The sequence below is a fragment of the Colobus angolensis genome, unplaced genomic scaffold (genome assembly GCF_000951035.1).
Source record: "Colobus angolensis palliatus isolate OR3802 unplaced genomic scaffold, Cang.pa_1.0 Scaffold119, whole genome shotgun sequence".
NCBI classification, from domain to species: domain Eukaryota; kingdom Metazoa; phylum Chordata; class Mammalia; order Primates; family Cercopithecidae; genus Colobus; species Colobus angolensis.
In genome coordinates, this window is record NW_012113030.1 from 2,938,646 (window position 1) to 2,955,346 (window position 16,701).

At 39.0% G+C, this 16,701-nt stretch overlaps 1 protein-coding gene across 1 annotated transcript in view; it reads left to right on the forward strand.

Moving 5' to 3' along the window:
* The window catches only part of LOC105500932, a 161,676-nt gene that overhangs the window by 79,255 nt on the left and 65,720 nt on the right, over positions 1–16,701 (forward strand). The window contains exons 8-9 of the mRNA XM_011926622.1: positions 11,395–11,513; positions 15,558–15,752. Of these exons, the coding sequence (XP_011782012.1) occupies positions 11,395–11,513; positions 15,558–15,752 (314 nt within the window). The remainder of the gene's footprint in view (positions 1–11,394; positions 11,514–15,557; positions 15,753–16,701) is intronic.

The following is a 16,701-nucleotide window of genomic DNA, read 5'->3' on the forward strand; positions in this document are numbered from 1 at the left end:
AGATAGATGAGTTTAAGCTTGTTGCACCTTTCAGCAGCAGCTTTGGGGAGCTGCTGCAGTGGGAGAGGTGCCAATGCCTGGAGCCTGGCAACTGCAAATATGACTTTTATATTTTTTTTAAGTGTAAGGGTTAAGATTTATGCAATCTATGCATTGATCTTGGACAAAACTCTAGAATTATTAAATGACTCATTAAAATAATTGTGTCTGAACCCTTCTAAAAGGAAGTGGTAATCACTTGGAGTATGGGCCCCTTAAGGTAAGTCATGGAAGATTGACCTCATTTATTTTCTTAGAATTCCTAGACTGAGCATCATAAAAATGTCAGACCTGGTGTTCAACATGAGGATTGCGAGAAGAGCACAGGCTCTGCAACTAGATGTCCAAGGACCGAATCCTCTCTTTACCCTTTACTAGTAGTGTGACCTCAGGCAAAGTACTGAACTCTACTATATGTCTGTATTGTAAAATGAGGATAATGACAGTGCCCACCTCATATTGTTTTTGTGAGGATTATATGTAGATACTACAATATAAAGCATTTGGAACAGTGCCTGACACACAGAAAACTCAATAAACATTAGTTATTGTTATTATCATTGGAATATCAGCAACCTGCTTATGAAAGCCTCCCAATGATGGTTTTGTAAAGGAGATTGTGGTCAGGTGGACTATTAAATGGATTTGTAATTGGTTATGCAAAGGATGCACAGCTAGTAATATGGAAGTCTCGTGGACTGCTACAGGGCTGTGTCCAATTCAATATATTTCCTAATGGTTTAGATGATATATTAGTCTGTTTTCATGCTGCTGATAAAGACATATCCAAAACTGGGCAATTTACGAAAGAAAGAGGTTTAATGGGCTCACAGTTCCACATGGCTGGGGAGGCCTCACAATCATGGTGGAAGGTGAAACGTGTGTCTCACATGGTGGCAGACAAGAGAAGAGAATGAGAGCCAAGAGAAAGGAGTTTCCCCTGACAAAACCATCAGATGTTGTGAGACTTATTAACTACTATGAGAACAGTATGGAGGAAACGGCTCCCATGATTCACTTATCTCCCACTGGGTCCCTCACACAACATGAGGGAATTATAGGAGCTACTATTCAAGATGAGATTTGGGTGGGGACAAAGTCAAACCATATCAGATGAGAAAATGGAAAACTTGCTGACTGAATTTGTAGATAGCATCAAAAATGCTACTGGTGAGATGTGTCTGGAGGAGGTGGAGCAGAAGGCTCCACTGATTGTCCCTTCCACCGCACAGTACACCAGGACACAGAACTTGACTGTAACTTCATATCACTGAAAGAGGCATCGAAGAGGTAGGATAAATAGTCTTGCATTGCCAACACCACGCTGCCCTCACCCGCTGGCAGCAGAGGGGTGGTGCAGAAAGTGTTTCTGTGCCCTGGGGAGAGGGAGAGCCAGCAAGTGTGAAGTATTGAACTCACTGCTGTCTTGTTATAGCAGAAACCAAAACTTAACCAAACTCAACTGGTGCCTGCCCACAGAGGGTGCATATAAATGAGCCCTAGCCAGAGAGGAATAGCTGATCTCAGTGGTCGGAGCATGATTTCTTAAAAGCCTTGCCACCACAGGCTAACATGCTCTGAGGCCCCAAATGAATTTGAATGGCAATGTAGGCCACAAGTACTGCAGCACGTAGGTAAGTCCTAGGGTTGAACTGGGCTCAGAGATAGTGGACTAGGGAGGCATGCAACCTACTGAGACACCAGCCAAGGCAGCTAAGGAGTGCTGGCATAACTCCTCCCCTAACCCCAGGCTGCATAGCTCATGGCTCCAAAAGAGACTCCTTCCTTTTGCTTTAGAAGAGGAGAGGGAAGAGTGGGGAAGACTTTGTCTTGCGTCTTAGATACCATGCTCAGCCACAGCAGAATAGGGCATTGGTCAGTGCCATGAGGCCCTAGCTCCCAGACATTTCTAGACATGGCCTGGGCTGCCTTGAAGAGAGGGACCCAATTGTAAGATTCATCACCTCCTACCTGAAAAGTCCTTGGGCTCTGAATAACTAGAAAGGATACCAGTTGAGGGCCTTGGGTGAGACCCTGACACTTGCTGGTCTCAGGCGAGATTCAGCACATTCCCAGCTGTGGTGGCTACAGGGTGAGAACCTGGCTTTAAAAAGGGGAGGGAAAAGTAAAGAGGACTTTGTATTGCACCTTAGGAACCAGCTTGGCTATAGGGGAGTAGAGCACCAAGTGGGCTCTTGGGGTCCTTGAGTCCAGGACTTGGCTCTTGTACACCATTTCTGGACCTGCCCTAGGCCAGAGGGAAGCCCACTCTTCTGAAGGATGAGTCCCAGGCCAGGCAGTATTTACCTAAGCTGACTAAAGAGCCCTTAGGCCTTTAGGAAACATTGGCAGGAGTTTGGCAATACTCCCTGTGGGCCAGAGATGGCAGTGGCCACAGGGAGAGGCTCCTCTGCTTTTGAAAAGTGGGGGGAAGAGTGGGAAGGATTTCATTTTGTGGTTTGAGTGCCAGTTTAGCTGTAGTACAATAAAATGCCAGATGGACGTCTAAAGTTTTTGACCATAGTCCCTGGCTTCTGGATGACCCCTCTGGTTGCACCTGGGGCCTGAGTGAATTTGCCACAAATAACATAGGCCTGGCTGGTTTTGCCACCTGCTGATTGTAGAGCCCTAGGTCTTTGAGCAAACATAGGCAGTGGCCAGGGAGTGGTTATAGCAGGCCTTGAGCGAGACCCAGAGCTGTGCTGGCTTTAGATCTGACCCAGTGCTGTCCTGGGAATAGAGGCCATGGGGTGCTTGTGTCACTCCATCTCCAGCTCCAGTTGGCTCAGTAGAGAGAGAGACAGAGAGAGAGAGAGAGAGAGAGAGAGAGAGAGAGAGAGATACTTTGTTTGTTTAGGACAAAGTAAAGGAAGAGAACAAGAGTTTCTGCCTAGTAATTCAGAGAATTCTTCCAGATCTTGTTAAAGACCATCAAGGTGGTGCCTCTATGAGTCTGCAAGTACCACAGCATTACTGGGCTTGGGGTACCCTGCCTTAAAGCAGATACAGCTGAGATTACAACACCCAACTCCTTTTGAATATCTGGAAAGCCTCCCCCAAAAGGATGGGTACAAACAAGCCTAGAATACAAAGTCTGCATTAAATACCCAATTCTTCAATGCCCAGACACAGACAGATGTCTACAAGTATCATAATGATTCAGGAAAACATGACTTCACCAAATGAACTAAATAAGGCACCAAAGGCCAACCCTGGAGAAACAGACATATACTCAAAATATATAGAGACATCAAAACAGCAGTTTTGAAGAAACTCAAAGAAATTCAAGATAACACAGATAAGGAGGTCAGAATTCTATCTTAGAAATTTAATGAAGAAATTGAAATAATTAGAAAGAATCAAGCAGAAATTCTGGAGTTGAAAAATGCAGTTGGCATACTGAAGAATGCATCAGAGTCTTTTAGTAGCAGAATTAATCAAGCAGAAGGAATAATTAATTAGCTTAAAGACAGGCTGTTTGAAAATACACAGAGGAGACAAAAGAAAAAAGAATAAAACAATGAAGCATACCTACAAGATCTATAAAAAAATCTCAAAAGGGCAAATCCAAGTGTTATTGGCCTTAAAAAGGATGTAGAGAAAGACATAGAGGTAGAAAGTTTACTCAAAGGGATAGTAACGGAGAACTTCCCAAACCTGGAGAAAGATACCACTATCCAAGTACAAGAAGGCTATAGAACACCGAGCAGATTTTACCCAAAGAAGACTACTTCAAGGCATTTAATATTTAAATTCCCAAAGGTCAACGATAAAGAAAGGATTTTAAAAACAGCAAGAGAAAAGAAACAACATACAATAGAGCTCCAGTAAGTCCAGCAGCAGACTTTTCAGTGGAAACCTTACAGGCCATGAGAGAGTGGCATGACATACTTAAAGTGCTGAATAAAAGCAACTTTAACCCTAGAATAATGTGTCTGGTGAAATTATCCTTCAAACATGAAGGAGAAATAAAGACTTTCCCAGACAAACAAAAGCTGAGGCATTTTATCAACACCAGACCTGTCCTACAAGAAATACTAAAAGGAGTACTTCGACCAGAGAGAAGAGCATGATAATGAGGAATAAATAATAACCCGAAGGTACAAATCTCACTGGTAATAGTAAGTACACAGAAAAACAGAATATTATACCACCATAAGTATGGTGTGTAAACTTATCTTAAGTAGAGAGACTAAATGATTAACCAATAAAAAATAATAACTATAACAACTTTTCAAGATATAGACGGTACCATAGATATAAATAGAAACAACAAGAAGTTAAAAAGCGGGAGAATAAAGTTAAGGTATGGAGGCTTTATTCGTTTTATTTTTCTTTTCTGCTTGCTTGTTTGTGTGTTTATGCAAACAGGGTTAGGTTGTTCTCAGTTTAAAATAATGGACTATAAGACAGTATTTGGAAGCCTCATGATAACCTCAAAACAAAAATCATTCAACAGATACACAAAAAATAAAAAGCAAGAAACTAGATCATATCACCAAAGAAAGCCACCTTTACTAAAAGGAAGACAGGAAAGAAAGAAGGGAGAGAAGACCACAAAATAACCAGAAAACGAATAACAAAATGGCAGGAGAAAGTCCTTACTCATGAGTCATAACATTAAATGTGAATGGACTAAACTCTCCAATCAATAGACATAGAGTGGCTGAATGGATTAAAAAAAATAAGACTCATTGATCTGTTGCCTACAAGTAATGCACTTCATCTATAAAGACACACATAGACTGAAAATAAAGGGATGGAAAAAGATATTCCATGCCAATGGAAACCAGAAAAGAGCAGGAATCGCTATACTTATATAAGACAAAATAGATTTCAGGAAAAAAACTATAAGAAGAAGAGAAAAAGAAGGTCACTATACAGTCATAAAGGGGTCAATTCAGCAAGAGTATATAACAGTTTTAATTATATATGCACCCAACACTGGAGTGCCCAGATTTATGAAGCAAATATTAGGGAGTCAAAGAGGGAGACTCCAATACAATGACTGAAAACTTCAACATCCCACCTACAGCATTGGACAGCTCTTTTAGACAGACATTCAACAAAGAAACATCAGACTTAATCTGCACTATAGAGCACTGGATCTAATGGATATTTACAGAACATTTCATCCAATGGCTGCAGAATACACATTCTTTTCCTTAGCACATGGATAACATTAAAAAAAAATACCAACATTAAACATTTTCTCTGACCACAATAGAGTAAAACTGGCCGGGTGTGGTGGCTCACATCTGTAATCCTAGCACTTTGGGAGGCCAAAGCGGGTGGATCACTTGAGGTCAGGAGCTCAAGACCAGCCTTGCCAACATGCTGAAACCCCATCTCCACTAAAAATACAAAAATTAACCAGGTGTGGTGGTGTATACCTGTAATCCCAGCTACTCGGGAGGCTGAGGCATGAGAATTGCTTGAACCCAGCAGATGGAGGTTGCAGTGAGCCAAGATTGTGCCACTGTACTACAGCCTGCGTGACAGAGCAATACTCTGTCAAACAAACAAATAAAAACAAACAAAAAACGATGCAATACAATAAAACTAAAAATTAGTAACAAGAATAATTTTGGAAACTATACACATTGAAATTAAACAATGTGCTTCTGAATGACCAGCAAGTCAATGAAGAAATTAAGAAGGAAATTGAAAATTTGTTTTGAAACAAATGATAATGGAAACATAACATACCAAAACATGTGGGATACAACAAAAGTAGTACTAAGAGGGAAGTTTGTAGTTACAAGTGCTTACATCAAAAAAGAGGAAAAACTTCAAAAGAACAATCTAATGATGGATCTTAAAGAACTAGTAAAGAAAGAGCAGACTAAACCAAAAATTAGTGGAAGCAAAGAATAAAGGTCAGAGCAGAAATAAATTGAATTGAAATGAAGAAAGCAATACAAAAGATCAATGAAATAAGAAAGTTGGTTTTTTGAAAAGCTAAATAAAATTAATAAAGCTTTAGCCAGACTAAGAAAAAAAGACAGAAGATCCAAATAAGCTCAGAGATGAAAAAGGAGACATTACTACAGAAAATCAGAGGATCATTGGTAGCTGCTATGAGCAACTATATGCCAATAAATTGGGAAATTTAGAAGAAATGGACAAATTCCTGGACACATACAATCTACCAGGATTGAATCAGGAAGAAATCCAAAACCTGAACAGACCCATAACAAGTAACAAGATCAAAGCCATAATAAAAAGTCTCCCAGTAAAGAAAAGCCTGGGACCCAATGGCTTCACTGCTGAATTGAAAGCACTAACACCAATTCTACTTAAGCTATTTTGAAAAATAGAGGAGAAGGGAATGCTTCCAAACTCATTCTATGAGGCAGGTATTTTCTTGATACCAAAAGCAGACAAAGACACACACACACACACACACACACACACACACACAGGATTACAGGCCAATATCCCTGATTAATATTGATGCAAAAATTCTCAACAAAATATTAGCCAACTGAATTCAACAATGCATTAAAAAGATCATTCATGATAAAGTGGGATAAATCCCACTTTGGGATGCAAGGATAGTTCAACATATGCAAATCAATTAATGTGACACACCCCATCAACAGGATGAAAGACAAAAACCTTATGATCATTTCAACTGATGCTGAAAAACCATTTGATAAAATTCAACATCCTGTCATGAACAAGAAGAAGAAAAACCTTCAAAAACTGGATATAGAAGGAACATAGCTCAACATAATAAAAACCACATATGGTTTTTACCAGTGAGGTGGCTCACACCTGTAATCCCAGCAGTTTGGGAGGCTGAGGCAGGTGGATCACCTGAGGCCAGGAGTTTGAGACCAGCCTGGCCAACATGGAGAAACCCCGTCTCCACTAAAAATACAAAAATTAGCTGGGTATGGTGGTGTGTTCCTGTAAGCCCAGCTACTCAGGAGGCTGAGGCTGGAGAATTGCTTGAAGCTGGGAGGCGGAGGTTGCAGTGAGCTAAGATCACACCACTGCACTCCAGACTCAGCAACAGAGCAAGACTCCATCTCAAAAATAAATAAATAAATAAATAAATAAATAAACCCCAAAACCACATATGACAGAACCACAGCTAGTATCTTATTGAATGGGGAAAACTGAAAGCCTTTCCTCTAAGATCTGAAGCACCTGAAAGATGCCCTCTCTCACCACTGTTATTCAACATCATACTGGAAGTTCTAGCTACATCCATCAGACAACAGGAAGAAATAAAAGGCATCCAAATTGGAAAGGAAGAAGTCAAATTATTCTTGTTTGCAGATGGTATGATCTTATATCTGGAAAAACCAAAAGGCTCCACAAAAAACTGTTAGAACTGATAAACAAATTTAGTAAGGTTGCAGGATAAAAAGTTGACATACAAAAATCAGTAGCATTTCTATGCCAACAGTGAACAAACTGAAAAGGAAGTAAAAAGTAGTCTCATTTACAAAATACCTAGGAATTAACTAAAGAAGTGAAGGATCTCTATAATAAAAACTATTAAACACTGATGAAAGAAATTGAAGAGGACCAAAAGATGGAAAGATATTCCATGTTCATGGATTGGAGGAACCAATATTGTTAAAATGTGTATACTATCCAAAGCAATCTACAGATTCAATGCAATCTGTATCAAAATACCAATGACATTCTTCACAGAAATAGAAAAAACAATGCTAAAATTTATATGGAACCAAAAAGGCCCAGAATAACCAAAACTATCCTAGGCAAACAAAAACAAAAACCATACAAAACAAACAATAACAACAACAAAAAACAAACCCCAAACAAATAAAAACAAAAACAAAAAACCTGGAGGAAAATCACATTACCTGACTTCAAATTATACTACAGAGCTATAGAAACCAAAACAGCATGATACTGGCATAAAAACAAACACATACACCAATGGAACAGAATACAGTACACACCTACAGTAAACTCATTTTCAACAAAGGTGTCAAGAGCATATGCTGGGAAAAAGATAGCCTCTTCAATAAATGATGCTGGGAAAGCTGGATATCCATAGGCGGAAGAATGAATCTAGACCCCTATGTCTCACCATAGATAAAAGCAAATAAAAATGGATGAAATAATTAAATCTAAGACCTCAAAGTATAAAACTACCACAAAAATTTGGAAACTCTCCAGGACATTGGTTTTGGCAAATATTTCTTGAGCCATACCCCACAAGCACAGGCAACTCAAGCAAAAATGAACAAATGGGTTCACATCAAGTTAAAAAGCTTTTGCACACCAAAGGATACAATCATTAAAGTGAAGAGACAACCCACAGAATGGGAGAAATATTAGCAAACTACCTATCTTGCAAGGAATTAATAACCAGAATATATGAGGAGCTCAAACAACTCTGTAGGAAAAAAATCTAATAATTTATTTAAAAATGTGCAAAATATTTGAATATACATTTCTCAAAAGAAGACATACAAATGGCAAACAGACGTATGAAAAGTGCTCAGAACTTCAATGGGATATTATCTCAGCCCAGTCAAAATGGCTTATATCCAAAAGACAGGCAATAGCAAATGCTGGCAGGGAGGTGGAGAAAAGGGAAGCCTCACACATTGTTGATGGGAATGTAAATTAGTACAACCGCTATGGAGAACAGGTTGGAGGTTCCTCAAAAAACTAAAAATAGAACTACCGTATGGTACAGCAATCCCACTGCTGGGTACATACCCCAAAGAAGGGAAATCAGTATATCAAAGGGATATCTGCACTTCCATGTTTGTGGCAGCACTGGTCACACAACAGCCAAGATTTGGAAGCAACCTAAGTGTCCATCAACAGAAGAATGGATAAGAAAATGTGGTACATACACATGATGGAATACTATTCAGCCATGAAAAAGAATGAGGCTGGGCACAGTGGTTCATTCCTGTAATCCCAATACTTTGGGAGGCCTAGCTGGGTAGATTGCTTGAGCTCAGGGGTTTGAGATCAGACTGGAAAACATGGCAAAACTCCATCTCTATAAAAATACAAAAATTAGCCAGGCTTGATGGTGCATGTCTGTGGCCCCAGTTACTTAGGATGCTGAGGTAGGAGGATCAGTGGAGCCCAAGAGATTGAGGCTGCAGTGCATTGTGATCTTGCCACTACACTCCAGCCTGGGCTACAGATTGAGGCCCTGTCTCAAAAAAAAAAGGAGACAGAGAGAGATTCAGTCATTTGCAACAACATGGAAGGAACTGGAGATCATTATGTTAAGTGAAATAATCCAGGCACAGAAAGACAAATATCACAGATTCTCACTTATTTGTGGGATCTAAAAATCAAAACAATTGAACCCATGGAGATAGACAGTATAAGGATTGTACTTATCCCAGAGGCTGGGAACGGAGGCTTGATGGGCGTGAAGTGGGAGTGGGTAATGGGTACGAAAAAATATAATTAATGAATAAGCCATAATACTTGATAGCACAACAGGGTGACTATAGTCAGTAATTATTTATTTATTTATTTATTTATTTGAGACGGAATTTCACTTTTGTTGCCCAGGCTAAAATGCAATGGTGCAATCTCGGCTCACTGCAACCTGCGCCTCCTGGGTTTGAATGATTCTTCTGCCTCAGTCTCCTGAGTAGCTGGGATTACAGGCAAGCACCACCACGCCTAGCTAATTTTGTATTTTAGTAGAGATAGGTTTCTCCATGTTGGTCAGGCTGGTCTCGAACTCCCAACCTCAGATGATCCACCTGCCTTGGCCTCCCAAAGTGCTAGGATTACAGGCCTGAGCCACTGAGCCCAGCCAGTCAGTAATAATTTAATTGTACATTTAAAAATAACTAAAAGAGTATAATTGGATTGTTTGTAACACAAAGGAAAAATGCTCAAGGGAATGGATACTCCATTTTCCATGATGTAATTATTATACATTGCATGCCTGTATCAAAACATTTTATGTACTCATGAATATATATACCTTCTATATACCCACAAAAATTAAGAATTAAAAAAAGATTTGATTAGTCAAATCTCAGATGAAATTTAATTAGGATAGCCTTAGGATCCACAAAGTAAGTGCATAGATATGGGATGACAAGATTTAGTAGCAAATGTGAAAAACTTCAGTGTTTTAGGCTGTAATGTAGTTTTGTGATGAAGCCACATGCAATCATAGTTTGCATTGATTGACAAATGCCATCTTTTTTTTCTGGCTGATCTGTTGATATCACACCTTAGATATTATATTCACATCCGGGTGTCCAACCCTAGGAGGACCTCTGACAAATTAGAGACTATTTGGAAGAAAGCAGTGAAGATGACTAGCATAGTACTTCAAAACCATGTCATGTAAGGTAGAGTTGAAAGGACTGGGGATGTGTATCTGAGGGAAAAGCAGGCCCAGGGGATTAAACTGTATTCTAATATTTGTCTGCCTCTCAAACGATTGTGAGCTAGATTGTGCTTGTATGGTTCCCGAAGTTTGAATTGAGACTGGTGGATGAAAGTTGTTAGATTCAATAATAAAGAAACAAGCAAAAATTCCAGGACTGGAAGACTTTCAAAGAGAAAGTGACTGAGTTTATATGTATTCAAGTTCTCCACTCCTGACCATGTTCCAACCAGGTGATGACCACTTTCTGGAAATACCGTACAGGAAATTCAGATTACCAAGATGGTTAGATGGAATGCTCTGTATTCATTGAACTTTCTTTATTCTTCATTACTTCATCACCCAAGAAGTTGCAATAGCTCCTTCCTTACTACTATATCAAACCTAAACCCTACCTAACATAAAAAAATTAACTTCCTTTTATCTGGCTACCTTCTACTTATTCAACCATAGCTTTTCCCAAAGAGGGCCTCCCTGATTTCTTCCTTAAATCTAATCTCAAGAAAATATAGAGAAACCCACAGAAAACAATATCTTTACATGAATGATTACCATGAATTCTGCATAAGTTTATTCTGATAAACTGATCAAAACAAAAATATAAAGCACTAAAGTTCTTTTTAGCTTGTGGTTGTAACTAGCAGTCAAGACAAACTTTAAGGATATAAGGGTAAGTTTTATTACAAATACCAATAAAGAAGAGTGCACTTATGGGGGGGAAATATTATATTTATTCTTCAATAATTTTAAGGTAATAAATAAAAATGTTGTAAATAAACATGGTACTAATATTTTTATTGTTATATAGGCATATATGTAAAATTTAGGAATGGATTTAGATGAAACTATCAGTTTACTTTTAGCATTCTGTTATAAAATATACATAGAAATCTGGAGTTTAAATATTACATGACTCACTAAATATGAGAGAAAGATCTAACTCTCGTGTTGCATCTTCCCTTACACTTTATATTTTCTTAAAGGCAAAATCATCAGAATTCTTGCAAATTGAAGGAAAAGAAGTTAAGCAAATGCAGAAACGTAAATCACCGAGACCAAGAAAGTCTTCAAAACCTCTTTGTGATAAAAAACTACGTGAAAAGTAATTTTCTTACATTTATAATTTTCCTTCATCCTCATATCCATAATTTTAATGGAGTTTCTTGTTACACAGGAATACAACCTACAATTTTAATAATAGTGTGGAAATGCAATTTAGATTATGATTTACGTTTTGCCAGTCACCTTGTTGATACTCAGATTTTCTCCTTATTTCAACACTAAGTTTTTAATGGGTTGGTTTCTTCTAGATTCTTCTTCATTTAACTCTTAATGGGGGTTTGAAGAAGCTTTAATTATTAGCTTTTGTTGTTGCTTAGGGAACTGAAAGGTATGCTGGACATGGAAGACAACCTTTTTATGGCCAGCTCAAACTTTGTAAATGGATATTACTCACAATTTAGTAGCTAAGAATAGACTCATGGGAAAAGAATTCCAAAGTTTATGAAACAGTCAAATTGGCATTTAAGTGACCCTGTACATACCATTGCTTATCTGCATTGCTTTAAGCTCATTTAGTTAGCAAGATTATGTATTAAAACAAATAGTGACAGCAGACAACAAGTATTTTACCTTCAATAAATAGTTACTGTCAGATTATCAATGAAGCAGAAACTGCTTGATTTTTTTTCTAAAAAACCTTTCGCATTTAGTGCATTAAGCAGAGTAGTGTGGCCACACACAGAGTCAGAGTCTTTTCTTTTTTATGTCTTAGTGTTTCAAAGAATGACAAATAGTCCTGTTTAAGAAGAGTGTGCTATAAAAACACACAACCTTTCCTGAGCATGCCAAAAATATTTGTAGATCTTATTGATATATATATATATATATATATAGTACTGCTTTACTTCATTAAAACAAAAATCAGAAATTTTTATTAGAGAGAAATAGAATGAGATGCAGAGGAATAAAAGTCTGATATTTTTAAAAATTATATAGTAAAAAAGAATTTTGGAAAAATGTTTCTGAAAGTCTTTTATTTACTGTTCCTTTTTCTTTAACCAATTTTCAAGCTAAATTTTCTCACTAGCCCCCAAATTAAATTGTATTCTTGGGAATTCAAACATCTATTGCAGCATATTGTTATTTAGGTCAATAACCAACGGAAATATATTTGCTTAATGTTAATAGACTATAATGGGCACATAGGAATTCAGATTTGTTGTGATGCTTTTTAAATAAAATATAAAAATCAGTAATGTAATCTCAAACACATTGTACTAGCCAGGACCTGTCTCAGGTAGAATGATGGTGTAGGTGAGCTTGACATCAGAGCACACCTTTTTTTCCACCTCTATTTTAAAAGCCCTTTGTTAGGAGTCCAGAGTACCTGGGAGCCCTGGCTTTCTGGACACCCCCTTTCACTCCTCCAGTTAGGCCTCTTTGTCTCAAGCATTTCCAAATGTTTAGACTTACCTCTCTTTTCCTCTTTCACGTGAACACATTTCATATCCTATTTGTGTTAGGCCCTATGCTTTTTTGGAAATGCCATAGACCACTCTCTTTTAATGATTCAGTAGTGTATGTATGGTGCTTGGCAATGGGTTAGGTGTTGTGTAGTGCAAAATAATAGTAACAACCTTAAAAATAAACTATTTCTTGAGATATTTCTACAGACTGGGAATGACACATCTTCTATTTTTATCAGTTCTTATAAAGGCAAGAGTTAGGGATTTTCATCTTCATTTATCAGAAGACTTTTAAAGAAGTCAGTAATACAGTTGGCAAGTATTAGAGCCAAGATCCTGATCCAGGCCCAGCCAACTCCAAAGTCTATATTCTTTACACCATGCTAATCTCTGAATCAGTCCCAGCCATATGAAGTGGTCAGTAGACAGACCAGCATTAACCCTCTAGATAAAGGGTCAAAATGGGTGACACAAGAGTAAAGCAGCTTACAAAAAAAGACAGTTTGTAAAAAAGAAAAAAAGAAAAACTTGGCAGAGAAGTCTGTCCTTGAGATCTTGTTTGAAGAATATTTAGACGCGGACAAAAGGGTAGACAGCACTGTATCCGTAACTGAAAGAACTGACAGGTCTAGCCCTGTGATTTGTCCTGGAAACTGATGAGAATAACTAACTTCTGCCACGTGAGACACACTGTTCTAAATACATTCACTTTTCTTTCTTAAAGCAACTGTATCCAGGACAAGGTATAGAGAAATTAATTGACTTGCTTATGACCCAGTGAGAATTGTAAACAGTGTTTGAACCCAGGCAGTCTGACTCCAGAGTCTGTACTCTTAATCACTATTGCTAGAAGTAAGTCCAAAGGCTAGGAGCCTTGAAACATAGAGAAAGGAAGTTAGACAAATGCAGTAAGCAACAACCAATCAATGTGCTGGGTAAAGGAGCACTTAAAGGAGATCAGTATAGACAGAGGCTGCAGTGCTCAACCCAACTGGCGAACAACTTCCTGTGCAGGCTGAGGTGATGAAGGGTATGCTGGCAGTGAGGATGGAGAAGGAGCACACCTGAGCAACCCTGTGCAGGGGCGAAACTGTTTTGCATTGGATGTGCAGGTGAAAGAGAGAGGGGTCAAAGATGTTTTCTGTCTCCAAAATGAGAAATCTAGTTGAGGTAGTGATATTGGAAGTAAGATTTGGGAGCTCTCAGCACAGAGGTAATAGCTGAAACACTAAAGATGATTTTTCCAATGTACAAAGAAAAGTTCAAACCTCAGAAGTCACACCCAGTTCGGAAACTGGAGAAGGAAAACCAATGACTAAGTCAGATTATGATGAATTTGAGAGGTAGATGGAAATCTGGGATATTGCAGTTTTAAAGGCCCATGAAGGGAGAGCAATTTCAACAAGTCATTCATATTCTCAGCTGTGTTTTGGGGTTCAGAAGAGAACATGATCTAAAGATCTAAAGCTGATTGGATTGGATTGGATTGGATGAAAAGAAGGTCATTTGGTTATGTAAGCTTTAATAGGAAGGTAGAGATGGAGTACTTCTGGAGAAGGACCACTTCCACCCAGAAGTCACTAATAGGCAAGAAATTTGGTCAATAGCCAGTAATGTTGTGTGTGGATCCCAGTGGCTACCCACTAATTTTGTGACCTACCCAAAATAAGGATAATTATACCTCCAATACAGCTTCATCGTGGGAATTAGAGAAAATGTGTGTAGAGGACCTAGCACAGAATCTGGCATATAGTAGGTGCTCAATAATTATTTGTTGATTGGATGACAGGTGGCACAGGGGATTAAGAAAGCAGATTTTGGATTGGGCGCAGTGGCTTACGCCTGTAATCCCAGCACTTTGGGAGGCCAAGGCGGGCAGATCACTTGAGGTCAGGAGTCTGAGAGCAGCCTTGCCAACATGGGGAAACCTCATCTCTACTAAAAACACAAACATTAGCTGGGCGTGGTGGCACAGGCCTGTAGTCCCAGCTACTCAGGAGGCTGAGGCAAGAGAATCGCTTGAACGTGGGAGGTAGAGGTTGCAATGAGCCAAGATTGTGCCACTGCACTCCAGCCTGAGACCGGGTGACAGAGTGAGACTCTATCTCAAAAAAAACAAAAAAAAAGCAGATTTTCATGTCATCCTCTACTTAGGAAAGACAGGAGAGACATACAAGTCCCAGCAGAGTGGGAAGGGAGATGCCACACTAACTTAGAGAGACCCAGAGTTCTATCAATGCTAGTTAATGGATGTCCTACCTATATTGTTCCATTTCTTTAGGGACATTAGCGTTTGAGCAGAGTAGCAAAGGAGTAATACATGATGGCTGGATATGGTGTCCACAGACTGAGTTTCAGAATTCAGGAGAGAAGAGGTTGGGATGAGATTATGATCAAGAGTGTGTTTTTAGACTTGATCCTGAGATGCCTGTAGACTGTAGTCTGTAGAGGTGTAGGTTGAGCTATTCAGCAGGCAGTTGGATACAAGTTTAAAGCTCTGGACAATGGCCTGAGATTGTGATATTAAATTTGTTATATACCATTATTATAGTTTTAAATCAGATCTCCTATATTTATATATGTCTTTAGAACCTGAACTAAATTGTCAGTATAAACGTACTTTATATCTAAAGGCCACAAAATCATGAAAGAAGCCCACTTTCTTTTCTCTGTTGCAGAATTCCACGAGACTACTCCATGCCGCACCTTCATGATTTGTGCACCACCATCCCAGCCCAGGAACTGCCCACTGACTTGCGCCTGGCTTCTCGAGTGTATCACACTGCTAACAGGAAAGGCCACGATACCCTGCTTGGAAAATTTGGAACCTCTTTCTTAGATGATCGCTTTACAGATGAAGAACAAACAGATAGGTAAGAGTTCCACTGGTAATTTGATTTTAAACTGAAAGTAAACTATCACATAAATCCTGCCTTTGAGTTCTAGATTTTTTTTTTTTTTTTTTTTTGAGACGGAGTCTCGCTCTGTCACCCAGACTGGAGTGCAGTGGCCAGATCTCAGCTCACTGCAAGCTCCGCCTCCTGGGTTCACGCCATTCTCCTGCCTCAGCCGAGTAGCTGGGACTACAGGCGCCCGCCACCACGCCTAGCTACTTTTTGTATTTTTAGTAGAGACAGGGTTTCACTGTGTTAGCCAGGATGGTCTCAATCGCCTGACCTCGTGATCCGCCCGTCTCGGCCTCCCAAAGTGCTGGGATTACAGGCTTGAGCCACCGCGCCCGGCCGAGTTCTAGATTTTAAAGACTTGATTCTGTTCTTGGACACTAAAGAGAAGGGAGCAGTTTTTGTTTTTTTTTCTGCCGCTTCCTCAGGTATACAGTCTAGGTCTGTGTCTCTATTTCCTGATGATATTAACATGAACCCATTCCCAATTGTAAGGTAACTTTAGTATTCCCAGAGTATTACATACATGATCTCATTTGTTTGTCATCACAACTCTGGAGTACAAATGTGGAAATTGAAAGTAATAAAATTTAAGCAATTAGCTACACATAGACAATTAAAAAAATCACAGATTTGACGCTTGGACCCAGTCATTTGAACTCGATTTCACCATCATTGGGCATACTTGGGTCCAGGGATCACATACGAAAGTCATTGCTCTTGGAGTTCGTTCCCCTTCTTGGGTCTCACTTTTCTTTGGAATCTGCATATTCTTTTGTGGAGAGTGTATAATTTACAGCATCCTCAAAAGAAAGGAAAAAAGGGAAGGAACCTAATATTTATGCAGCAATAACTATATTCTGAGCACTGTGCTGTGTGCTTTGCATATGTTTCCTATTTAAATCTTCAACTGTAAGGG